The sequence below is a fragment of the Odocoileus virginianus genome, chromosome 5 (genome assembly GCF_023699985.2).
Source record: "Odocoileus virginianus isolate 20LAN1187 ecotype Illinois chromosome 5, Ovbor_1.2, whole genome shotgun sequence".
Lineage (NCBI taxonomy): Eukaryota > Metazoa > Chordata > Mammalia > Artiodactyla > Cervidae > Odocoileus > Odocoileus virginianus.
The window spans coordinates 90,450,350-90,477,465 of record NC_069678.1 but is presented as its reverse complement, the minus strand read 5'-3'; the positions used below and the strand labels follow the sequence as shown (position 1 = coordinate 90,477,465).

Here is a 27,116-nt window from a genome sequence, read left to right as displayed (position 1 = left end):
ACCATATTTCAGAAGGATCTACTTTGGTAGAAATTTTTCAGAAGGATCTACTTTGGTAGAAATTATTTATGAAAATGTCACAAAATATTAAGTTATTATTAATAGCTTAATTAATATTTTTGCATCTAAATAGTATTTGTGAAATGCTTATATGTTAAACACTCTTGTTATGGAGTATTATAAGTAGTGGTTGTACCCCAGTGTCCATGGAGTATTGTTTTCAGGAACTCTGAGGAAACCAGAATCTGAGAATGCATAAATCCCTTGTATAAATTGATATAGTAATTGTATATAATCTACACACATTCTCCTGAGTGCTTTAAATCGTGTCCAGATTATTTATAACTGCTGCTGCTACTGCTGCTAAGTCGCTTCAGTCATGTCCGACTCTGTGCGACCCCATAGACGGCAGTCCACCAGGCTCCCCCGTCCCTGGGATTCTCCAGGCAAGAACAGTGGAGTGGGTTGCCATTTCCTTCTCCAATTTATAATATCTAGTACATTGTAAATGCCATGTAAATAGTTGCTGGCATGCAGCAAATTCTTTGGCTTTTTGAAACTTTCTGGAATTTATTTCATTAAATGTTTTTGAACAATATTTTGAAAATGCAGAAAAGCATGAAGAAGAAAATATAATGCATCTCCCAGAAATCCCATCTCATCTTTTTGGTTTATGCATTCTAATCTTTGCATCTGCTAATCCCAAACTCCCAATCCATCCCTCTCCTGCCCTCCTCCAGCCTTGGCAACCATCAATTTATTCTCTCTGTCCCTCCCTCATTCTCTTTCTGTTTCATAGATAGGTTCATTTGTGTCTGATTTTAAATTCCACATATAAATGATATCATATGGTATTTGTCTTTTTCATTCTGGCTTACTTCACTTAGTATGATAATCTCTAGTTACATCCATGTTGCTGCAAATGACATTATTTTGTTCTGTCTTATGGTTTCATAGTATCCATTGTGCACATGCACCATGTCTTTATCCATTCCTCTCTCACTGGACATTTAGGATGTTTGCATGCCTTGGCTATTGTGAATAGTGCTGCTGTGAACAGTAGCAGTGCGTGTATCTTTTTGAATTATAATTTTGGATTATATGAATTATATTCATATTTGGATTATATGAATTATAATTTTGGGTTATAATTTTGGATGTATGGATAGGGGTGGGATTGTTGTATCATATGGTAATTCTGTTTTTACTTTGCTGAGGAACCTCCGTACAGTTTTCCACAGTGCTGCACCAATTTATATTCCCACCAGCTGTGTGGAAGTGTTCCCTTTTTCTACACCCTCTCCAGCATTTGTTATTTATAGACTTTTTAATGGTGGCAGTTCTGACTGGTGTGAGGTATAGTTTTGATTTGCATTCCTCTGATAATTAGCAGTGTTGGCAGTTTTATTTATACTGTTTATATTTTGTTGATAAGTTTTGATTAAAAATTCCACTTTAAAATTGATAAAAAAGATAGTAAGAACTTTTTACATTTTCAGTTTTATAATACTTTTCCTGTTTCACTGCATTTACTGATCATTCTTTTTCATAGAATAGTAAATTTTATATAGTTTATGAAAACTGGTGAATTTAATAATGTTGATTGAGAAATTTCTTTTAAATTGGTCTTAAAACTTTGCAATTATTTTGTAATTTTAAACATCCTAGTGTTTCCATTTCAGTTCAGTTCAGTCGCTCAGTTGTGTCCGACTCTTTGCAACCCCATGAACCGCAGCACACCAGGCCTCCCTGTCCATCACCAACTCCCAGAGTCTACCCAAACCCATGTCCATCGAGTCAGTGATGCCATCCAACCATCTCATCCTCTGTCGTCCCCTTCTCCTCCTGCCCTCAATCTTTCCCAGCATCAGGGTCTTTTCCAATGAGTCAGCTCTTCGCATCAGGTGGCTGAACTATTGGAGTTTCAGTTTCAGCATCAGTCCTTCCAATGAACTCCCAGGACTGATATCCTTTCGGATGGACTGGCTGGATCTCCTTGCAGTCCAAGGGACTCTCAAGAGTCTTCTCCAACACCACAGTTCAAAAGCATCAATTCTTCGGCGCTCAGCTTTCTTTATAGTCCAACTCTCACATCCATACATGACTACTGGAAAAACCATAGCCTTGACTAGATGGACCTTTGTTGGCAAAGTAATGTCTCTGCTTTTTAATATGCTATCTACGTTGGTCATAATATATTTCTTGTTAATGTGCAAACATGTTTAAAGGACTTAGTGTTAGTTCCCATTTAATCCTTCCTTAGAAACACTTTGTTTTTGTTCTCACATGGGAAAAAAAATCCAGCATCTTCATTTGCTTTTCTTTGTCCAAAAGACTGTTTTCCTGATATTGTATCAAGTTCTGAAGGTTACTTCTATTCAGTCTACTGAAAGATGGTAGTATGGTCCACAGGAGGAGAAATACTTTGAAATGCCTTAAGTTTAAGCTTATTGCTTTTAATTTAGCTAATACCTATTAAACTTTTCACTTACTAGTGTGTGCTTTAGTTTAGAGAAAGGATGTGGATTTAGAAGTAAATAGGTTTTGATTTGATTTCCAGACTTTCTGTTCAAATAGAATTTTGTATTGGGGAAAGCAGTTAAACTCCCTGACTGCATTTTCTTTTCTATAAATGAATATGTACTACCAGTGTCACTGGAATGTTTTTAGGATTATGTGAAGTAAGAATGAGAAAGCATCTAGTATGCCTGAAATGTTGAAGATGGTCATTTCTGCTACTTTTCTTTTCTTCTTTATAATTGTTAAATTTATTTAACAAGCATTAGATGTGGTTCCTGTTTTGAGGTGCTATATGTTTCTTGGGGAGAGATATATATATATAACTGTGTAGAGATGCTATGTAAGTATTATGGGATTCAGAAGGGCACAGCAAAAGCAAGGTCAATTCTGCTTGGTAGTTTCAGAGATAAAATTCTTGACCTAATTCTTACAAATGAAGTTTGTATTTGTAGCCCTTATGGAGGAAGAAAGGAGAAATGGGGTTGGAGATGCTGAAGATATTCCAGAATGCAGGAATGTGCTCACTTGAACATGTATTTATTTTAATAGCAAGTCTTACATACTTGTCCTTGAGGAGGACATAGGAATCTTGAAATCTTTTAATTGGTGCTAGATACACTGTATAAGTTATCCTGAATGTATGACATGTTAATAGTATTTAGCATTATTTACTACTGATTCACAGAGTGGAAACTTAAGATAACAGATTCTTTCATTGTCTATATTGGACACTTGGGATATCCGAAGTCTCCTTTCACTTTATTGGTTAGAGTGCACTTTGTTGTCATTATCATCATTAATTTATTTTTTGGCTGTGCCATGTAGCATGTGGAATCTTAGCCCCCTGACCAGGGATCAAACCTGTGGCCCCTGCAGTGGGAGTGTGGAGTCTTAGCCTTTGAACTGCCAGGGAGGTCACTGTGCTTTGTTATTCTTAGTGGTAGTATATTTGAAAATGAATTTTTCTGGGAAGTTTATTGATTTCCTTGGATTCACATTTCATTGCTATATGCAGCACCTTTTGTGGGGAAGCTCTTCCAATGTTTTGAAGAGAGTGAGAGCATAAATTCTCTATTGTGTAATTTTAAAATAGTGGGGGGGAATTTGGTTGGTTGGAGTTTTGTATGGTATATTCTTAGCTAATTTACTTTATATATAATATTGAATAGTTTGTATACCCCTTACGCTTATTTGAAGTGAAAGAAAGTGTTAGTCACTCAGTGTGTCTGACTTTGTGACCCCATGGACTGTAACCAGCCAGGCTCCTCTGTCCATGGGATTCTCCTGGCAAGAATACTGGAGTGGGTTGCCATTTCCTTCTCCAGGGGTTCTCCCCAACTCAGGAATCAAACCCAGGTCTCCCACATTCCAGGCAGATTCTTTACAGTCTGAGAGGGAAGTCTAAAATAATGTTTTTAAAACTATAGTTGCAATGAATTAGTAGATCCCAAAATTAATTGCATTGGTCTTTAATGAAGTTGAGGAGAAAGGAAAAATATCAAACTTACCATGATATATATTATTTTATGAAACTTTTCAATTTTATGTACATGCTTATTTAATACACAAACACAAAACATCAGAAGTTTGTGTTACTGAGTCACTTTCTAAAATTTATTTCTTACTGAGGATTGTAATCATAAAAGTTTGGAAGCCACTAATTTAAAATATTTCAACAGTGTTAAGTATAAACATTTCAAAGAATTATGTTTTCACTTGTAATTTGGTAAAAATGAATGTTATTTTATTCTCTTAATAGAAATCAGCCAAAATTACACCATGTGCGCTTTGCAAATCATTGAGATCCTCAGCAGAAATGATTGAAAATACCAATAGCTTGGGAAAGACAGAGCTTTTCTGTTCTGTTAATTGCTTATCTGCTTACAGAGTTAAAATGGTTACTTCTGCAGGTAATTTTGGTTTCATAAACTTTATAAATATAATAGTTGAAAAATTACAATTATTGCTTTGTTTTTGTAGTACAGATTTTTGTCCATATTTAATTGATTTTAATGCAAATTAAAATATTTCAGATCTGTGTTGTAAAATATCACTTATTATCTTGATTGCTTTTTTATGTTTATAAACTTACTTGCCTATTTGTACATCTTCCTTACCAAAAGAATCTCGGGCTTTTTAAATGTATTTTCTTTATTCACACCTGATTTATTTCAAGATTTGTTTATTTTTTAGTTTTAGGGTGTAAACTGTGACAACTTTAAATTAGCCGATATATCGTTAACTTTGTTAGTTTTTGTCTACATGTGAGGTAAATAAGTTTAATTTTAGTTCCTGCAACATGATTTGGCCCTTGAATTTTCATGTATTGTATAATACTTACTTACTTTCTCATACATTTGTATGCATTTGTATGTGTTACTCATCAGCTTTTATTTTGATTTGTAAGGTGTACAGGTGCAGTGTAACAGCTGTAAAGCCTCAGCCATCCCTCAGTACCACCTCGCCATGTCAGACGGGAGCATCCGCAACTTCTGCAGCTACAGCTGTGTGGCAGCTTTCCAGGTATGGCCTCAGGACTCTTCCTTTTCTCCAGCCAGTTAGGAGCATATGATAGTGAGGTAGACTTACCAGTGTTTGCTAACTGCCTGGATTGCCTACATTTCTATCTCAGTTTTAGTAAATAAAACTAGGGTTCTTTGGTCTATCCTGTATTTGGAGGCATGTTATTTAATTGCTTCCTGTGAAATTAAATGATACTATTATTACCTAGATTATCTATTGGGAGGATATTATCTTTAAAGATTATTATTAGTTAAATTATTTTATTTTATGGATGTAAATAACACTCCCCCCATTCAGTTGTAAGCTACTCAAAGGCAGGGATTTTTGCCTGTTCACACATGTGTGTTAAGTGCCTAGAACCACGCTTGATATAGGTAGGTATGCAGTGCCCTCTTATTTGAAAAAGTGAGGAGATTGATCTTTTTATTTGTTTTCTTCTTTCAGAATTTGTTCAACAAACCAGCAGGAATGAATTCTTCAGTAGTGCCCTTATCTCAGGGCCAAGTAATTGTAAGCATCCCTACAGGTTCAACAGTGTCAGCAGGAGGGGGTAACACCTCTGCTGTTTCTCCCACTGCCATCAGTAGCTCTGCCGCAGCTGGTCTTCAGCGTCTGGCTGCCCAGTCCCAACATGTGGGGTTTGCACGAAGTGTCGTAAAACTCAAGTGTCAGCACTGTAACCGTCTTTTTGCCACAAAACCAGAACTTCTTGACTATAAGGTAAAGTATAGGAGCATGATAGAGTGCTTGGGTATAAAATCATCTATTTGTAAACTTACTTCTGGCTTTTTTCACCTTTGAAAATTAACTGTTTGTTTGAAAGTAAGAGGGATAAAGATTTCCCCAAGATAAAAGCCAAATGTTTAATTACTACTTAATCTTATTTCTTTGCAGGGTAAAATGTTTCAGTTCTGTGGCAAAAATTGTTCTGATGAATATAAGAAAATAAATAATGTAATGGCCATGTGTGAATATTGTAAAATTGAGAAAATTATAAAGGAGACTGTGCGATTCTCAGGTGCTGACAAGTCATTCTGTAGTGAAGGTAAAGATAGAAGATTATCTTCCTACCGAGCATGTTGGTTGTTTGAAAAGTAGTTGATAATTTAAGCTGTCACTGTGTAAGTTTTATCTATTTCATCCTTTGTGTGTAACACCAAAACCTTTTCTTTTGTTTACACTTGTTCACTCTTTCCTGGTATAATCCTTCATATTATAAAGATGTTAAAATGAAGGAAAAGATCCTCAAAGTGTATAGCAAAAGATGGTGATGGGAAAAACATTTAATGTTATTAGATTGATGAGGATCTTTTAGTTCTTATATTTATTTCTAAAGGGAACTGCTTAAATTTTCGTAGTATCCCAAGATTATACTTTTATTTTAAACATCCATTATATTTCTGAATATGCAGATCAGCATGCTTTCCTTATTAGATGACTGTAAGTTCAGAATGTTTGGTTTTACTCTAGAACCATGCAGAATTAACCTCCTAGTCTAGTGGCTTTCAAACCTCTTGACCACATGCAGAAAACATACATTTTACATTGTGACCCAGTGTATGATCACGTACCCAAAGAAAACAAGTTTTATGAAACAAAACTGACTTTTATTATATATGATGGACTGTAATATTTGCTCTGATGTCTTATTTTGTATAAAAAAAGAAAATGGTAGTATCAATCCTCTAAATTGATTTCTTGATCTACTAATTGGTGAGAACCCAACTGTGCAAACTTTATCATAGGGCATTTAAATTAAAGATGTAAATACTTATTATTCTCTCTAATGTTAATTTTACCTTCTCTGATTTTTTTAGGTTGCAAATTGCTTTATAAACATGACTTGGCAAAACGCTGGGGAAATCACTGTAAAATGTGCAGTTATTGTTTACAGACATCTCCCAAATTGGTACAGAATAATTTAGGGGGGAAAGTAGAAGAGTTTTGTTGTGAAGAATGCATGTCCAAATATACAGTTTTGCTCTGTCAGGTAAATATGATTCACGTTCCTGGGTTTTTCAAGTTAGGGCACATTTTTCCCTTCTTTTTTTCTTTCAAATAGTATAAAGGGCAATTAATGATTTTCAGTGTTAAGTGTTAATGTAGGATTTAAAAAGACTTTAATGTCACTGAAGTTACATTACTTTTGTTTTTTAATTTCCTTGTAGAAGACATATGTCTTAAAACATTGAAATATTTAAAATTATAATTATTCACTTATTTGTTAAAATAGTCTTCTGACGTGTTTAAGGAAGATCAGTCTATTTCCATTTCACTTTTTAAAAGTTGCTATTTTTGACATCTCTATAATGTGACTTTTTTTAATGTTGTATAAGATTGTTGACAGATAAATAATTTCCAATTTCATAATCATTAACCTTAATTTTTTTTAAAAAAGAAAAAGCTGAATTATAGTTGTGGTAAAGTATTAGGTGTGCAGTATAGTGATTAACAATTTGGAAAGGTTATACTTCACTTATAATTATAAAATATTGACTATATTCCCTGTGTTGTGCAATGTCTTTATAGCTTATTTTCTGCGTAGTAGTTTGTACCTCTTAGTCCCCTACTGTGTATTGCCCCTCCCTCCAGGATAGTTAACCTTCATTTTAGTGATCTAAATTCTAAGCAGATTTCCTCACTTGTTACCTGTGACCTTTTATTTCATCAGACCATAGATAATTTGTTTCTTACTTCTTTACTGTCTTCTGTTTCTTTTTTCAGATGGCAAAATGTGATGGTTGTAAGCGACAGGGTAAGCTCAGTGAGTCCTTAAAATGGCGGGGAGAAATGAAACATTTCTGTAACCTGCTTTGTATTTTGATGTTCTGTAATCAGCAAAGTATGTGTGACCCACCTTCGCAAAACAATGCAGGTAAAATGAAACTTTAGTCTTAGGTCAATGCCAGGGACTAACTACTGTTCCACAGATTGAACTTTAAACAGTTGTAAATAATTTCATGAATTATAGATTTCATTCTATTTAAGTCACATTAACATTTAGATCCCTTTTTGTTTAACACCTTAGATTAATGCCCTAAATTCTTTCAGTTTTCTCTGAGCATATTTAGTCAAATAAACTCTGTAAGAACTTTATGGGAAAGATAGACAGTTAACGTTTTATAATTGAAGATGTATATCTTGACTTTTTTAGAAAAGCATTTAAGATTATAACAAAGAACATAGAATCTAAGCCACATAGCCTTTTTTATATACCACATGCATAGTTACGCAAGAGAAAATAACATGGAATACTTTTTAAGGTTCAGTAATTTAAAAATAGAAAAAAATGCAGTTAATCTTGAAGTGACTCTTTAATCCATTTTACTCTAACCTAAAAGCACTGTTTAACCTTCTTAAGATGTTGGTTTTTATGTATGTTCATATAAATTACATGAGGTTTTCTTATTTTTGTTTACTTTAATCAGCAAGTATTTCCATGGTGCCAGCTGCTTCAGCCGGGCCCCCATCTCTAAGAAAAGATTCAACTCCAGTTATAGCTAATGTAGTATCATTAGCAAGTGCTCCTGCTGCTCAGCCCACAGTGAATTCTAACAGTGTCTTACAAGGTATGACTTGATTTGACAGCAGTTATTTAGCCTTTTTGAGGCTGACGACAGTGGTCCTCTACCTTTTTTCTGTCTAATCATTTTCATGTGTTTGTCACATTCATATTGGGAGCAGTGGTTCACTATGTGCTGCTGTGGCATTAAACAGTGTTTTTGTAGTTTCCAAATCTTTTTTTCTTGTATAATACTTGAGATGCTACTCTTCCCCTGAATAAAATAAAAGTAATACACATTTTTATTATAAAACTTTGTGTTTATTTTCTAAAAATCAGCTTTTAATGCTAGCGTTTAAATAATAAGATCCTAAATTTTATATTTTTATTTATGTCAGGTGCAGTTCCAACAGTAACAGCAAAAATCATCGGGGATGTAAGTTTTGTTAATTTTATTGTTATTGCCACTGTCTTTTCCATCTTAGAATGAATGTGTCTAAGCTGATTTGCCCTCGTTTATTTTTTATTTCTTATATAAAATAAATTTCATGAGTTCATTTAATCTTGTTCAGGAACAGGATTTCCTGGTTATTTAACTAGGTCTCTTATGCACTTCAGTTGTTTTGAATGCTTTGTGTAGTTACTGAAGGTTTTTGTTTTAATTGTATAGAGTTAAATGTTACAGCCTGCAGGCATACAGGATTGGGCCTTTTGTGATGTAGTCAGACTGTGGAGGAAGTGTTTGTAGAGAGTCGTTTATTTCCCATTCAGTGCAGATTATGCCATAAATAAGCTTTTTTTTTAAAAGCTAAATACTTTTGTCTCTTAAGGACAAAATCAATAATGAGAAAAACTTAGGACTAGAACAGTGGCATTTCTAAAGCGTTTCCTAGTCTCTGGGACAATTTTCATATCATCTTTTCTCAAGTTACTTACAGGATCATTAATGATGTTATTATTTCTAGTTACCTTGAAACTGGTTCTTCTAAGATTTAACTCAGTCAAGAAAAAACCATTCTGATTTTAAGCTCAACCATCATTGTTACTGATCAACAATATCTCATAAATACAAATGGTATTTTTCTTGGTTAATAGAACTGGTAATTAGATACATTCTGAGTCAATATGTAGTTATCAAGGTATTCCTTTACTGTTGTTGATATTTCAGGAATTTTGTATTTCTTACATATCTAATTGAATGTTTATATTCTGTGTCTTCCATGTGATTCCAGTATAGCATTTCTTGTGAAATTCTAATGCTTTGAAATGTAACATTATGTAGTGAAGTGTTAGTCACTCAGTAGTGTCTGAAACTCTGTGCGACCCCATGGACTGGGGTTCACCAGGCTCTTCTGTCCATAGGATTCTCCAGGCAAGAATACTGGAGTGGTTTGCCATTTCTTTCTCCAGTAATATTTTACAATATTTATCATAATTAGTAAACTTTTTGTTTCTGATTTATTTTTTTACTAGGCGAGTACACAAACAGATGTCCTGAAACTTCCACCTTCCCAGCCTCCAAGACTTTTGAAGAATAAAGCTTTATTGTGCAAACCCATCACACAGACCAAGGCCACCTCTTGCAAACCACATACACAAAACAAAGAATGCCAGACAGGTATGTTCCTTGTGTTGTCTTTGTTTAATTTTTCCTAAGGGAAAGGAATGTGGTATATGCTTACATTAAGTGTCTTTTATTTCATAGGTGATGTATTTCATTGCTTATGTACATTGCACAGTTGAGTCCTTACAGTATCCCCGTGGGTTAGGTGTTTTCATTAACTTAATTAGTTATGGCAAAGTAAAGGTAGTTGATAATACCATACCATGAATGCTTCGTTTGATTTCCTTATTCACGACAGTGATATATTATGGGAAATATATCCAAATTCTATAGCTTTTGGAATTATATATACAGGGTTTTAGTTAAGAGGAACTATTATTTTCCAGAGCACCCTTAGGTTTGGACTTTTCCACACTCTGTTTCAAGTGAAGTCAGTTCTTTTGGGAAGAGCTTTAGGGCTTTCTTTTCTTATAAACTGCCTCTTTCCTCTTTGAGCTACTGCTTTTCTGGATTGTGGGCACAGTGTGAGCTTCTGATCTTCTTAGCTTGCCTCTGCTAGCATGGAATCTCTGCCCTACAAGTGAACTGGAATGAAGGTAGTTCGGACCCTGGCTTTGATAGCCTTGCTATTCCTGTAGTTGTTAATGTTCAGTTCCTCAGTCATGTCTGACCCTTTGCAGCCCCACGGACTGCAGCACACCAGGCTTCCCTGACCTTCACCATCTCCCAGACTTTGCTCAAACCTGTGTCCATTGAGTCGGTGACGACATCCAACCATCTTGTCCTGGGTTGTCCCCTTCGCCTCCTGCCTTCAATCTTTCCCAGCATCAGGGGTTTTCCAATGAGTCAGTTCTTCACATCAGGTGGCCAAAGTGTTGGAGCTTCAGCATCAGTCCTTCCAGTGAATATTCAGGATTGATTTTCTTTAAGATTGACTGGGTGGATCTCCTTGCAATGTGAGGCACTCTCAAGAGTTTTCTCCAACACCAGAGTTCTAAAGCATCAATTCTTCAGCATTATGCCTTCTTTTTGGTCCACTTCTCACATCTGTATGTGACTGCTGGTAAAACCATAGCTTTGACTATATGGACCTTTGTCAGCAAAGTAATGTCTCTGCATTTGAATATGCTGCCTAGGTTTGTCATAGCGTTTCTCCCAAGGAGCAAGCATCTTTTAATTTTATGGCTGCAGTCACCATCCACAGTGATTGTGGAGCCCAAGAAAATAAAGTCTGTCACTGTTTCCATTGTTTCTGCATCTGTTTGCCATGAAGCGATGGGACCGGATGCTAGGATCTTAGTTTTCTGAATGTTGAGTTTTAATTCCTGTAGTAGGTTTTCTCTTTATGGGTGGTAGTGGTACTCACTAGGAAACTAACCTTTCTGTCCTGGAGTTTGAGGGAATAAGAAATAGTGGTGGCTTGCCCCTCCTGGTGAGATACACTAACTTTGAATTGGGAGCTGAAGGAAGAGGAGCCCATTCTTGTTAGTGACATCCATTCCAGAGTGGAGTTTCTGTCATGTTGAGCTGGCTGAGGCAGGGATGTAGAGCAGGTGGTAGATCAAATGTCATAGATTCCTACTGTTCTTACTGTATTTAGTAGATTTTCTTAAACATTTTTCCATTTGATATGTACCCTTTGGACAATTTTGAAAGAATTTAAATGGTTATTTTTTAGATTTTTACCAGCTTTGCTTGTTTCCCTAGGGAATGGATCTCTGGCGCTCCTCATGCTGCCATCTGAAAATCCCAGAATTTTTAAAATAGAAAGGAATTTTAGATTCTTAGATCTGGAAGATATCCCCTAGGCCAGTACTTCTCAAACATGAATATGCATATGAATTACTTGGGAATGTTGCTATGTAGATTATGATTTAGTGGAGCTTAGGTTCTGCATCTTTTGAGTTACTGAGTAATGTCAGTGCTGCTGTTTCATGAACCATGTGATATAGCAAGGCTATAAATAAGATGGTCCTGTATTTTTATTGTGTCGATAGTAGCTTTTTAAAAAATTATTTTTAATATTTTTTTGCAGTCAGTCCTTGTTGGATATTTACTTTAAATATAGCAGTGTGTACACATCAATCCCAAAATAGTGACCTAGTTTAGCATCATGTAGCTTGGTTACTGCATGATAAATAGAAGGGGAAAAGGTGGAAGTAGTGACAGATCTTCCTTTTCTTGGGCTCCAAAATCACTGCAGACGGTGACTGCAGCCATGAAATCAGAAGATGATTGCGTCTTGGCAGGAAAGAGATGACAAAGCTAGACAGTGTGGTGAAAAGCAGAGACATTACTTTGCCAACAAAGGTCCATATAATCAAGGCTCTGGTCGTCCCCATGGTCACGTATGGTTGTGAGAGCTGTACCATAAAGAAGGCAGGACACCAAAGAATTGTTGCCTTTGAGCTATGGTGCTAGAGAAGACTCCTGAAAGTCCGTTGGAGAGCAAGGAGACCAACCAGTCAATCTTAAGGGAGATCAACTCTGAATATTCACTGGAAGGAGTGATGCTAAAGCTGAAGTTTCAGTATTTTGGTCATCTGATGTGAACAGACGACTCATTGGAAAAGTCCCAGGTGCTGGGGAAGATCGAGGGCAGAAGGAAAAGAGGGCATCAGAGAATGAGATGGAAGAAGAGGAGGGTGTCAAAGGATGAGTTGGCTGGACGGCATCCTCGATGCAATTGGCATGAACTTGGGCAAACTCCAGGAGATGGTGAGGGACAAGGAGGCTTGGTGTGCTTCAGTCCATGGGGTTGCAAAGAGTTGGACACAACTGGGTGACTGAACAACAACAGCGTGGCTATCAGACATCTCTAATCATAACTTTTTTTTTTTATGTCCACTGTACCATGGTAAAATTGATCCCATATTATTCTTCACTTCTAACCGTAGCCAGATTGTCAACTTTTCAGTTCTCCTTACTAGAAATACCTTTCTCTTACATTAATGATTTTACAGTTATTCAGCATATTTTTCTGGCCTACAGAAAAGACTGTAGATGGTTGTTAAATAATTGAATGACTCCTACCTCCATCCTTCCCATATTTTCCTTACTCATATATAAGTTAGTTTCCAAGTTCTATTTAATTTTTTAATATCTTAGACCCTCTGCTGTGAATACTTACTCTTTTTCTACAGCTGTCATAACCACCCTAGTTCAGGCCTTCATTGTCTTAGCTCTATATATTGTAGTTGCTTTGTATACTTTCTTATTCCATGCAAAGATGGCAGCAAAATTAATCTTTTAAGAAGCAATTTTTATACCATTACTTTGTGATTAACAGTTTGTAGTACTTCCCACTGTTTACTGGAAATGATTTTAAATGTGTATTATAGCCTTATAAAAAGGGCCCTTTTGTATATTCAGTCTCCTCTTTAACATACACTATTATTCATGTTAAGTTTCTGTACCTCCCTTCTAAGATCACTGTTCCATTTATTCATCGAGATTATAGCCATCATTCATCTTATTCTTGTGTCATTGATAATTATTGTGTTGCCCACTTTTTGTTAGTGCTTTTTATAGTCAAGCCTTTCTTTACAATTTCTCCTTTCTATGAACTCCTAGTATCATGAGTCTGTGGGAACATGCTCAGTCACTTCAGTCATGTCTAACTCTTTGCAACCTATGAACTGTAGCCTGCCAGGCTCCTCTGTCCTCGGGATTTTCCAGGCAAGAATACTGGAGTGGGTTGCCATGCCTTCCTCCTGGGGATCTTCCGTACCCAGAGATCGAACCTGCATCTCCTGCATTGCAGGCAGATTCTTTACCCACTGAGTCACCTGGGAAGCACCCTAGTATCATAGATGTTTCTTTTGAAGTAGAAAAAAATTTTTCTTTTATCAAAATGTTGTTTCTAACCCTCTTTGTTTTTGTGTGGGTTTTTGCTTTTATTTTTGTTTTTATTAGAAGACACTCCAACTCAGCCCCAAATTATTGTGGTACCAGTTCCAGTACCAGTGTTCGTACCTATACCTCTTCATCTTTATACTCAGTATGCACCAGTCCCATTTGGACTTCCAGTTCCAGTGAGTAATCATTTAGAGGTTAAGACTAATTTAGTGCACATTTTTCTCAGTTAAGATTTGGCAGCTCCATAAAAACTTTTAACTTATTGGTAAAATATACCTGACTCGTGTTGGATATCATCATATTACTTTAATTACTTGAGCATGGAGTATATAAAGGACAGCTTCTGATTGTACCCTGTCTTCTCAGATAAGATTATGATGTAGTTTTTTAAAATATTTTAAACAGAATAAGACCACTAACATAGAAAAAGATCAGAAATGGTGTGTGTTAGAATCTTAGATTCTAACATGGCTGGAAAGAGGAGTACTGTGATTTCCAGGATTCTGACTTTTTATTAAAGAAAAATGTATTCATTTTTTATCAGAAAATACATATTTTCTTGGTACTGAGTTCCTATGAGAAACTCTTGTGTGAAAATATTAAACAAGTAATATAATCAAAAATAAAAATGAATTACTTAATTATTCTTTTAAAGGATTCAGAGATACTTTTTTTGAGTGTCTGAAAAGCACTTACTGAATTTTTATTTAAGTGACTGTAGTCTTATAAAAACAAACTAGCAAGGCTGTTTTAATTGTTGGCCATAGAATATCTTGGATTTGTTTATTATTTTTGTATTTAAATTATCTCACAAGTAATAGTTTTGATGATAGACTTATTTCCCAAGAAACTCTTCAGTCTGTCCTTGATCTTTCAGATGCCTGTTCCTATGCTTATTCCATCCTCAATGGGTAACGAAGATAAAGTCACCAAGAGTATTGAGGACATTAAGGAAAAACTTCCCTCACATCCTTTTGAAGCTGATCTCCTTGAAATGGCAGAAATGATTGCAGAAGATGAAGAGAAGGAGAAGACTCTATCTCAGGGAGGTTGGTATGATTTTAAAGGAAAAAGAAAGCACATCTGCAGATTTTGAGGTCAATTAAAGTAAAAGAGTAATTTAAAGTGTTAGCCAGTCAGGAAGTTTCTAAAAGCTTTTGCTGTTGTTCAGCCACTAAGTCTAAAAGCTTTACTTGTGTTTAAATACCAAGTCTGTGGGCTTGTTAAACTTGTTAACTCTGAAACTCTGTGCAGTTTAGGGAAAAAACTTTAAAGTTTTGATACAATTTCTGATTCTTAATGTTTCCAGAAAAACAACATACAAATCCCCATTTCATGATCATATTCTGGTTTTATACTTGTTGTCAAAGCCTATGTGCTCAGTTGTTCAGTTGTGCCTGACTCTTTGCAACCTGATGGATTATAGCCCACCAGTCTCCTTTGTCCATGGGATTTCCTCGGCAAGAATACTCGAGTGGGTTGCCATTTCCATTTCCTTCTCCAGGGGATCTTCCCAACCCAGGGATTGAACCCAGGTCTCTTGCATTAAAGGCAGTCTCCTGCATTGCAGGCGGATTCTTTAGTGACTGAGCCACCAGGGAAGCCCATGGTCCCCAAATGAAAGTTCCTGTTGTATAATAATCAGCTCGTTGGTGGAAGGTAAACAGAATTTTCAGATGGAAAACCATTTAGTTCAAAATAGCCTATAGATAAATCCCATTTTTTTTTCTTTTTTTTTTTTCATTTATTTTTATTAGTTGGAGGCTAATTACTTTACATCATTGCAGTGGTTTTTGTCATACATTGAAATGACTTAGCCATGGATTTACATGTATTCCCCATCCCGGTCCCCCCTCCCACCTCCCTCTCGACCTGATCCCTCTGGGTCTTCCCAGTGCACCAGGCCCGAGCACCTGTCTCATGCACCCAACCTGGGCTGGTGATCTGTTTCACCCTAGATAATATACATGTTTCGATGTTGAAACATCCCACCCTCGCCTTCTCCCAGAGTCCACAAGTCTGTTCTATACATTTGAGTCTCTCTTTCTGTTTTGCATATAGAGTGTATAATAATGATAATAACAGTAGTTAAGATTTATGTTCTTGCTGTACCCTAGGCATTGTCCTAAATGCACTTGTATACATCACCTCATTTAATCTTCACAACTACTCCATGAGGGAGTAGTTTTTACTTTATTTACATTACATTCTTCTTTTGCAAAATAGGCTAGCCATGGTTATACAATCAGGAAATAATGGAACCAGAAGTTGAATCCAGGTCCATCTCACTACAAAGAAAGGATTTTGACTAGAACTCAGTAATATGTATTCCAGAATGGTTTCCAGCCTTAATTAGCACCTTCTTGATTTATGGGTGAAAGAAGAGATATAATCATAAGAAAAGATAAAGGAAACAGTGTTTAAGGTAGTTGAAATGTACAGGTGAATTTTTGTAAAAGCAAAAAAAGCAGAGACATTACTTTTCCAACAAAGGTCTGTCTCGTCAAGCCTATGGTTTTTCCAGTGGTCATGTATGGATGTGAGAGTTGGACTATAAAGAAAGCTGAGCGCCGAAGAATTGATGCTTTTGAACTGTGGTGTTGGAGAAGACTCTTGAGAGTCCCTTGGACTGCAAGGAGATCCAACCAGTCCATCCTAAAGGAGATCAGTCCTGAGTGTTCATTGGAAGGACTGATGTTGAGGCTGAAACTCCAGTACTTTGGCCAGCTGACTCATCTGAAAAGACCCTGATGCTGGGAAAGATTGAAGGTGGGAGGAGAAGGGGACAGAGGATGAGATGGTTGCATGGCATCACCAACTCAATGGAGATGAGTTAGAGTAAACTCTGTGAGTTGGTGATGGACAGGGAGGCCTGGCGTGTTCTGATCCATGGAGTTGCAGAGTCAGACACGAGTGAGCGACCGAACTGAACTTTCACATATCGTTGATGAGCCAACAGATTACTCTTTTCTGACGACTTTTTTCCTGTGATGGCTTCTAGAAACCTTGCCCCTGGGTTCTGTTTTTGTATAATACATTCTTGAGATTTTCTGAACAGTTTAGCCCTTGAAAACTCTACTGTCAACTTTTCTGTTGTGTTGCCACTATATTTTTAAATCATATATACTCTGAGAGGTGGATAAAAAGCTTTTTGTTATCCCAAAGTTTCTGGTCTCCTTTTGCTCTTTGGTGTATAATCTCATAGTTGTGACCCATTTATGTGTGGATGTTAATGTCTTAGAATATTGCCTCTATACTTGATCTTCTAATATCTGATACTTATTTTGGAAGTTCAGGCAATTTCTAATAATAAACGTCATTTTAACTTGGCTTCTCCATTCATATTAATAGTCAGCATTTATCAGATATTTCCTCTATACAAATATTGTGAGTTTGCCTTAACTTGCAATGGAGTCAAACAGAAAACCTTTAAAAACTAAGCTTCAAGCCAGTTTTAATGATCATAGTGTAAGTAAAATCAAATGGTCTAGAAATATAACAGGGGGAAAAATTAATTCCATCTGAAAGGATCTGGCTCATTTATCTTTGATTTCAGTTTTTAATAAATCTGATTTTTTAATACTCTGAATCTTTAAACTTTTTATATTTATTTTTTAATATATGTATTTTATTGAAGTTTAGTTAACTTACAGTGTTTCAGGTACATAGCAAAGTGATTCAGTTATACATATACACATAATATTTTTGAAATTATTATCCATTATAGGTTATTACAAGATGCTGATTATAGTTCCCTGTTTATAGTTTACTGTGCTATACAGTAAAACTTTTCTTGTTGAATACTACTTTTTAAATTAGAAATCTAGCATTATATTCATTCTAAGTCAAACAAGTGGAATTAAAATGTCATAAATTTTTTAGTTAGGTGAAAATTCATAAGTTTTCTAAAATATATATATTGTACATATTATTTATATATACATACACAAAAGTTTTTCTACTACACTTGATAAAGACTTGAGAAAGAACATCTGGGAAAAAAACCAGAAGAGGTGGAGAAATTGGAAAACATAAACTATAAATGAAATGGGAGCACTGAATATGAAATAGAAAAAGTGAAACAAACTAGAGAGAAGTAAGAGAGACCTCACTGTGCCAACAGAGGTCCATATAGTCAGAGCTGTGGTTTTTCCAGGAGTCATGTATGGATGTGAGAGCTGGATAATAAAAAAGGCGGAGCACTGAAGAATTGACGCCTTTGTACTGTGGTCCTGGGGAAGACTCTTGAGAGTCCATTGGACTGCATGGAGATCAAACCAGTCAATCCTAAAATAAATCAACCCTGAATATTCATTGGAGGGACTTGATGTTGAAGTGCCAGTGTTTTGGCCACCCGATGTGAAGAACTGATTCATTGGAAAAGACCCTGATGCTGGGAAAGATTGAAGGCAGGGAAAGGGGGCAACGGAGGATGAGATGGTTGGATGGCATCACTGAGTCAAAGGACATGAGTTTGATCAAGCGCCAGGAAATGAAGGACAGGGAAGCCTGGCGTGCTGCAGTTCATGGGGTCACAAAGAGTTGGGCATGACTGAGGAACTGAACAGCAACAACAACAAAAGATATAGTCCAGTTGTTTTTAAACATGGCTGCTCATTAGGAACATATCTGGAACTCTGGAGAAAAATAAGCAATACCTGTGCATTTGTATTTCTCAAAAAATTCCAAGATAGTGGACTTCCTTGGTGGCCCAGTGGCCAAGACTCTGTGCCTCCAATGCAGGGGGCCTGGGTTCAATCCCTGGTCAGGGAATTAGATCCCACATGCCACAACTCAGAGTTCCCATGCCACAACTAAAGATCTTCCTTGCTGCAAGAGAAGATCGAAGATCTACATGCTGCAATTAAGACCTGGTGCAGCCAAATAAATAAATGTTTAAAAAATCCAAGATAATTCTGATAAGCATCTGGATTTTAAAAAGTGTTTACAGGTTTTTCTATTCAATGAAGGTTTTGGTGATACAGAGTTCTATATTTTTCTGTTGACCAATCATGATACAATGGTATTAAGTGAGTAATAGTTACATAATCACAATAGTGAGAGATGTTTATGAGTTTTCACAATCAATATCCAGACAAAAAAATAAAAGATAATTAGAAATGCAAACCACAATGGGAACATGATTAACCTAACAGTATAAAATAATTACATCCAGTTTGGGGCATCAAGCAGAATGATGTGGTAAGTGGAAGTGTAAACATGCACATATTTTCATCCAGCCAGCCAGTCTGTTTTTTGGTTGGTGCATTTGATCCTGTTAACATTTTCTTAATTATTTTGGGTTTATTTTCTGTAGGTCTTTGCCTTCTCTTGTGTTTGCTGTGTGAAGAAGTTCCTTTAGCATTTGTTGTAAAGTTGGTTAGATGGTGCTGACTTCTCTTTAACTTTTGCTTGTCTGGAACGCTTTTATGATTTCTCCATCAATCTGAAAGGAAAGTCTTGCTGGATAGAGTTTCATTGGTTGTAGGTTCTTCCCTTTTATCGCTTTAAATATACCATGCCATTTCCTTCTGTCTTGTAGAGTTTTTGTTGAGAAATCAGCTGATAGCCTGATGGGAGTTCCCTTGTATGTTATTTATTGTTTTTCCCTTGTTGTTTTTAATGTTAATCTTTGTCTTTAATTTTGTCAGTTTGATTACTATGTGTCTCGTTATATTCCTCCTTGGGTTTATCCTGTCTGGAACTCTCTGTGCTTCTTGAACTTGGATGACTGTTTCTTTGCCCTGTTAAGGAAGTTTTCATCTATTATTTCTTAATATTTTCTCAGATCCTGTCTCTGTCTCTTCTCCTTCTGGTACCCCTCTAATGCAAATGTTGGTGTGTTTAATGTTCTCACAGAGATCTCTTTGGCTGTCTTTATTTCTTTCATCCTTTTTTCTATATTCTCTTCTACAGCAGTGGTTTTCACCATTTTGTCCTCTAGGTCATTATTTGTTCTTCTGCCTCAGTTATTCTGCTATTGATTCCTTCTAGTGTATTATTCATCTCTGTTTCTTTGTTCTTTAGTTCTTCTAGGTCTTTGGTGAACATTTCTTGCATCTTCTCCATTGTTTTTCGGATATCCTGGATTATTTTCACTGTCATTATTCTGAATTCTTTTTCTGGAAGGTTGCCTAGCTCCATTTCACTTAATTGTTTTTCTCGGGTTTTATCTTATCCCTTTATCTGGGACATACCTTTCTGCTTTTTCATCCTGTTTCAGTTCAGTTCAGTAGCTTAGTCATGTCTGACTCTTTGCAACCCCATGAACCGCAGCACGTCAAGCCTCCCTGTCCATCATCAGCTCCCAGAGTCCACCCAAACCTGTGTCTGTTGAGTCGGTGATGCCATCCAACCATCTCATCCTCTGTTGTCCCCTTCTCCTCCTGCCCTCAGTCTTTCTCAACATCAGGGCCTTTTCCAATGAGTCAGCTCTTCACATCAGGTGGCCAAAGTATTGGAGTTTCAGCTTCAACATCAGTTCTTCCAGTGAACACCCAGGACTGATCTCCTTTAGGATGGACTGGTTGGATCTCCTTGCAGTCCAAGGGACTCTTCTCTCTAACACCACAGTTCAAAAGCATCAATTCTTCGGCACTCAACTTTCTTTATAGTCCAACTCTCACATCTCACACAGGTTTGATACTTGGTTGGGGAACTAAAATCTTGTATGCTGTTTGGTGCAACAAAAAAAAAGTAGTAGTAATAAGGTAGTTTATAATTGGTAGAACTTTGTTCTGTAGTTTCATGTGCTGATTGCTAGTGTATTTATGTTCTAAGTCTGTTTTCCATTTCATGGTAAATCATTTTTTTCAGGGGGGAAGCAATGTAAAACAGATTTTTCAACCTATGAGTAAATAAACATTGTGTGTGTTTGTTACTAAAAAAAGAAATTTCATAGTCAGAACACTCGATGACATAAATCAAAATAAGATCCTCTATGACCCACCTCCTAGACTAATGGAAATAAAAGCAAAAGTAAACAAGTGGAACCTGATTAAACTTAAAAGCTTTTGCACAGCAAAGGAAACTATAATTGAGGTGAAAAGACAACCCTCAGAATGGGAGAAAATAATAGCAAGTGAAACAACTGACAAAGGATTAATTTCCAAAATATACAAGCAGCTCATACAACTCAATGCCAGAAAAACAAACAACCCAATCAAAAAGTGGGAAAAAGACTTAAAAAGACATTTCTCCAAAGAAGACATACAGATGGCTAACAAACACATGAAAAGATGCTCAACATCACTCATTATGGGAGAAATGCACATCAGAACTACAATGAGATATTATCTCACACTAGTCACAATGGCCATCATCAAAAAATCTACAAACAATAAATGCTGGAGTGGGTGTGGAGAAAAGGAAAGACTCTTGCATTGTTGGTGGGAATATAAATTGATACAGTCACTATGGAAGACCGTATGGAGATTCCTTAAAAAACTAGGAATAAAACAACCATATGATCCAGCAATCCCACTCCTAGGCATATACCCTGAGGAAACCAAAATTGAAAACGACAAATGTTTCCCATTGTTCATTGCAGCACTATACAATAGCTAGAACATGGAAGCACCCTTGATGTCCATCAACAGATGACTGGATAAAGAAGTTGAGGTACATAAACGCTATGGAATATTACTCAGCCATAAAAAGGAATGAATCTGAGTCAGTTCTGATGAGGTGGATGAACCTAGAACCTATTATACAGAGTGAAGTGAGTCAGAACAAGAAAGATAAATATCGTATTCTAATGCGTATGTACGGAATCTGGAAGAATGGTACTGAAGAATTTACTTACAGGGCCGCAATGGAGAAACAGACATAGGGAACAGACTTATGGACATGGGGAGAGGGGAGGAGAGGGTGAGATGTATGGAAAGAGTAACATGGGAACTTAATTACCATGTGTAAAATAGATAGCCTATGGGAATTTGCTCTATGGCTCAGAAAACTCAAACAGGGGTTTTTTATCAATCTAGAGGGATGGGATAGGGCAGGAGATGGGAGGAAGGTTCAAAAAGGAGGGGAAGTATGTTTACCTATGGCTGATTCATGTTGAGGTTTGACAGAAAACAAAAAGATTCTGTAAAGCAATTATCCTTCAATTAAAAAATTTTTTTAATATATTTAAAAAAGTAAAAGCAAAAAAAAAAATTTCAGATAGCATAGAATCCAAAATAAACATCTCTTGGCTTGACTTTTTTCATACTGCTATTTAGAAATATAGCCACTGTTACCCAGTTGTAATTTGACTGTGTTTATCGCTAATGCTTAATTTTTATTAATGAATCATTCTTTCTGCATATGAAGGCTATTTTGCAGTTGTTTCATTTGAGATGCAATTTGTTCACATATACGTATAAATTGACATTATGTGCTTTTCTTTTTATTTAGAATCCCAAACTTCTGAACAGGAACTCTTTTTAGACACCAAGATATTTGAAAAAGGTTTGTAATTGTAAATATATTATGAATCTTAGAAATATTGTATCTCTGTTAGTGATACCCATAAAGTATTAGCAACCTTAGATTTAATATTTATAATTTAAGCTGTTTGTAGGGGGCATCAGAGAGCTGTGAGTTTGTGCTAATTTATAAAGACAGTGATAAAAGCTATCTCAGAATTTGGTTTTAGGGATTAATTGAACTAATGTACTAAAGTGTATACCAAGAATATAAATCCATTTCTGTGATCCTGGTGAACAAGTTGCTTCATTCTTGAGGGTACGTACGGAATTGTTCAGCAACTTTATATGACTTTTTGGTATTTAGGATTTCAGGGAGGTATATGAGCATGTCAGGAGTCTTATTTCATTTTGAGGGCTTGTTTGTTTTTTATTATTTCAGACCAAGGAAGTACTTACAGTGGTGATCTTGAATCAGAGGCAGTATCTACTCCACATAGCTGGGAGGAAGAGTTAAATCATTATGCCTTAAAGTCAAATACTGTGCACGAGGCTGATTTAGAAGTGAAGCAGTTCTCAAAAGGGGAAACTGAACAGGATCTGGAAGCAGATTTCCCCTCAGGTTTGTTCAGTGTAACCTGACTGCTGAAAGTCCTTTTTTAGAAGATTGGTACAACTCTGAATTGACATTTTGAAGCAGTTATAATGTGTGATAACTAACTAGGGCACAAGTCATCCCTGACTTTGAAGGTATTGATTCATACCATATTCTTCTTTATAAAGGGTTAATTTGTTTTTGTTGTTATTTTTAACTTCCCACAGTAATCATATAGGGAATTTTCTCGATTGTTAATAAAGTTTTTATTCATGCTATATCTTCTCTGTTTCCTTAAGTATATAAGTAAAATCTGTATTTTATCAAAACAAAATAATATAGTGATGATTACCTGATATTTCCTCCTCCAGTCTGAGACTGTATTTTACTGTGAGTTATTTATCTCACATTATGCTGTCTCCTGGTTATCACAGAATCCTTTGACCCATTGAACAAAGGACAGGGAATCCAGGTACGTTCCCGAACAAGACGACGACACAGAGATGGCTTCCCCCAGCCCAGACGAAGAGTAAGCAGTAGCTTAATTTTTCTAGCATTTTCTTTTGTTTCTTATTTTCCAATCTTGAATTTTCATGTTTTTGCTTTGAAGTAAAAAAACCATATCTTTTATTTTACATTTCTTTAAGAGGGACTTTTTCCACAATTGAAGGATTTTTCTGTTTTGATTTTATAATTCTTTTTATAGACTATCCTCTTTTTTTAAAGTCTCTAAATTTAGCTTTTAAATATAATAATGAGGTTTGCTGTTTTATATATTACAGTTATAATAGTGAAGTACACAAAGACTTTTTCATGGTGACTGAGCTTTCTCATACTGAAATTAAAACAGCCTCTTTTTTTTTAAAGAAAATCTCCATTGAGTTGTAATTGCATTTAAGAAGTCATAAATTTTAAGTGTACAATTTGATGAGCTTTGATAAATGTGTACAGTACGTAACTACCTCCACAATCACAATACTTTCCTTGTGCCAAAAATTTGCCTTGTTAGCATTTCCAGTCAGTCTTCATCTCCAGCTCCTGACAACCACTGACTGATCTGCTTTGTGAATTGGTGTAAAATGGTACTGCTTTACCTTTTCTAAAATTTCATATAAATGCAATCATATAATTTGTATTCTTCTGTATCTGGGTTTTTTCAGTTAGCATAATGTTTTTGAGAGTTATTCATATCATTTAATGTATCACTAGTTCATTCCTTTTTATTTCCGAGTATTTCATTTTATGGATAAACTACTGTTTATATAATTGTTGAATAGCTAGTAGAAATTTGGGTTATATCTGGTTTGGGCGTTTTTAAATAAAGGTGCTGTGAACATTCTAATATAAACGTCTTTGTGAAGAATATATGTTTTCATTTGGGGAAAAATATCCAAGGGTGGAATTGTGAGGTCTGATCTGTTTTTTTTTTTTTTTTTTTTGATCTGTATTTTTAACTTCGTAAGAAAGCTGCCAAAGTATGGTCCAAAGTGGATGTACCATCTTGATTTCCCACCAGCAGTCTGGGAATTCTATCTGCTCCATGATTTAGTACTAACAATTATCCATTATTATCAGTTGTTATCAATTATTATCAATCCTTATCAATTATAATCAGTTGTTATCACCTGGCATTATCAATTTTTTAGTTATTCTAGTAAATGTGTAGTGATATTAATTTATGGCTTTAATTTGTATTTTCCTCATGACTAATATGTGGGCATCTTTTCTAATGTGTATTGCTGTTTGTTTATCTTTGATAAAGTGTGTATTCAAAACTGTTGAGCATCTGGGGGGATTTAGGTGTCGTCTTACGGAGCTGTGCTTTGTTGTTTTTTTTATGGTTTTAATTCTTGTATCAAATATGACTTGCTCCTATTCTGTGACTTCGTTTTTCTTTTCTTGATAGTGAAAAACAACTTTTTCCCCCGTTTCCATGATTCATTTTATTTTCTTCCAGTTTTACTGAAATATATTCGACATCCAGTACTGTATAAGTTTAAGATCTATAGCATAATGATTTGAATGACTTCATTTCAGTTCAGTTCAGTCGCTCAGTTGTGTCTGACTCTTTGTGACCCCATGAATCGCAGCACGCCAGGCCTCCCTGTCCATCACAAACTCCCGGAGTTTACTCAAACTCATGCCCATCAAGTCGGTGCTGCCATCCAGCCATCTCATCCTTTGTTGTCCCCTTCTCCTCCTGCCCCCAATCCCTCCCAGCATCAGAGTCTTTTCCAATGAGTCAACTCTTCGAATGAGGTGGCCAAAGTACTGGAGTTTCAGCTTCAACATCAGTCCTTCCAGTGAACACCCAGGACTGATCTCCTTTAGGATGGACTGGTTGGATCTCCTTGCAGTCCAAGGGACTCTCGAGAGAGTCTTCTCCAACACCACAGTTCAAAAGCATCATTTTTTCGACGCTCAGCTTTCTTCACAGTCCAACTCTCACATCCATACATGACCACTGAAAAAACCATAGCCTTGACCAGACGGACCTTTGTTGGCAAAGTCATGTCTCTGCTTTTTAATATGCTATCTAGGTTGGTCATAACTTTCCTTCCAAGGAGTAAGCGTGACTGACTTACATGTCATGAAGTGAATACCATGATAAGATAGTAAACACACATCATCTCATATAGATAAAGAATTAAAGACATTTTTTAAAAAGTTTTTTCCTTATTATGAGAATTCCTAGGGTTTACTCCTAACAACTTTCATATGTAATATAGAGAAGTGCTCATTATATGTATCATGATGCACATTATACCCCTAGTACTTCCTTAGCTAAAATGGTTAATTTGTGCCTTTTGACTGCCTCCAATTTCACCTCCCTCTCCCTGGTGCCTCTGGCAACCACAAATCTGATCTCTTTTTCTAAGAATTTGTTTGGTTTTGAAATATAATAGACCCATAACATTATGTTCTTGGAGTGCAACATAGTGATTGGACATTTCTGCATATTTCAGAATGCTCACTAGAGTAAGTCTAGTTACAGTGTGTCAGCATACAAAGATATTACGTAATTATTGTGTGGCTGTATTCCCCACGCTGTACATTTCATAACAGGACCGTGGCTCATTTGCTTTGTGACTGAAGTTTGTGCTTCACCTATGTCTCTCATCTCCCCAGCACCCTCCCCTCTGACAACCCCGTGTTTATTCTCTGTATGTTTGATTCTGTTTCTGATTTATTGTGTTTGTTCATTTGTCCTATTTTTTAGATTGCAGATATAAGTGAAATAGTATTTACATCTGTCCAATTTTTTTCTCTTAATATTCTCTAGGTCCATTTGTGCTGTCACAAATGGCAAGATTTCATTCTTTTTTTGTGATTGATTAATAATTCCATGCATGTAACTCTGTGTGTGTGTGTAGCATTGTTTTTAAATTTCCTTGTCTAGTGTTCTTCACTGACATATAGAAATAGAGATAGTTTTATATATTGACTTCATATGTGTGATTTTGCTCAACTAATATCTGTGGGATTTTCTACCTACACAGTTGTATTATCTGTGAATTAAGAAAGTTTCACTTCTTTCCTTTACATTCTCGGGGTATTTTCTTCTTTTTTCAAAAACAAAATTTATTATTTGTTATTTTACTTTTTTTTTTGGCCATGCCATGTAGCATGTTGTGTCATAGTTCCCCAACCAGGGATTGAGTCTATACGACCTGCAGTGGAAGCAAGAGTCTTAACCGTTGGACCACCAGAAAGCCCCTCTTTCTTTTTTTGATTTATTGCATTAACTGGGATCAATGTTTAATATGAGTGCAGACTTTAATGCCTCTTCCCAATTTTAACTGTTCAGCCTTGCAGTGTTAAATACAATGTTACCTGTGTATTTCTCATTGTTGTTGTTGTTCAGTTGCTCAGTCATGTCTGACTTTTCAACCCTATGCACACGAGGCTTCCCTGTCCTTCACCATCAAAGTTTGCTCAGCCTCATGTCCATTGAGTTGGTGATGCCATCCAACCATCTCATCCTCTGTCATCTGCCTCTTCTGCTGCCTTCAGTCTTTCCCAGCATCAGTTTTTTCGAATGAGTTGGCTCTTCACATCAGGTGGCCAGAGTACTGGAGCTTCAGCATCAGTCCTTCCAGTGAATATTCAGGGTTTATTTCCTTTAGGATTGATTGCTTTACT

At 36.0% G+C, this 27,116-nt stretch overlaps 1 protein-coding gene across 7 annotated transcripts in view; it reads left to right on the top strand.

The window, feature by feature from the left end:
* ZMYM4 (zinc finger MYM-type containing 4) overlaps positions 1 to 27,116 on the top strand; it is a 153,891-nt gene that overhangs the window by 96,826 nt on the left and 29,949 nt on the right. For 6 of the 7 annotated variants that reach the window (XM_020880190.2, XM_070468415.1, XM_070468413.1 and 3 more), the window contains 14 exons: positions 4,280 to 4,430; positions 4,928 to 5,043; positions 5,488 to 5,763; positions 5,938 to 6,088; positions 6,861 to 7,033; positions 7,768 to 7,918; positions 8,472 to 8,612; positions 8,944 to 8,981; positions 10,019 to 10,163; positions 14,025 to 14,143; positions 14,845 to 15,016; positions 22,368 to 22,421; positions 22,821 to 23,000; positions 23,408 to 23,502. In XM_020880190.2, coding sequence (XP_020735849.1) covers positions 4,280 to 4,430; positions 4,928 to 5,043; positions 5,488 to 5,763; positions 5,938 to 6,088; positions 6,861 to 7,033; positions 7,768 to 7,918; positions 8,472 to 8,612; positions 8,944 to 8,981; positions 10,019 to 10,163; positions 14,025 to 14,143; positions 14,845 to 15,016; positions 22,368 to 22,421; positions 22,821 to 23,000; positions 23,408 to 23,502 — 1,962 coding nt within the window. The remainder of the gene's footprint in view (positions 1 to 4,279; positions 4,431 to 4,927; positions 5,044 to 5,487; positions 5,764 to 5,937; positions 6,089 to 6,860; positions 7,034 to 7,767; positions 7,919 to 8,471; positions 8,613 to 8,943; positions 8,982 to 10,018; positions 10,164 to 14,024; positions 14,144 to 14,844; positions 15,017 to 22,367; positions 22,422 to 22,820; positions 23,001 to 23,407; positions 23,503 to 27,116) is intronic. The other variant, XM_070468412.1, reaches the window with a different exon arrangement.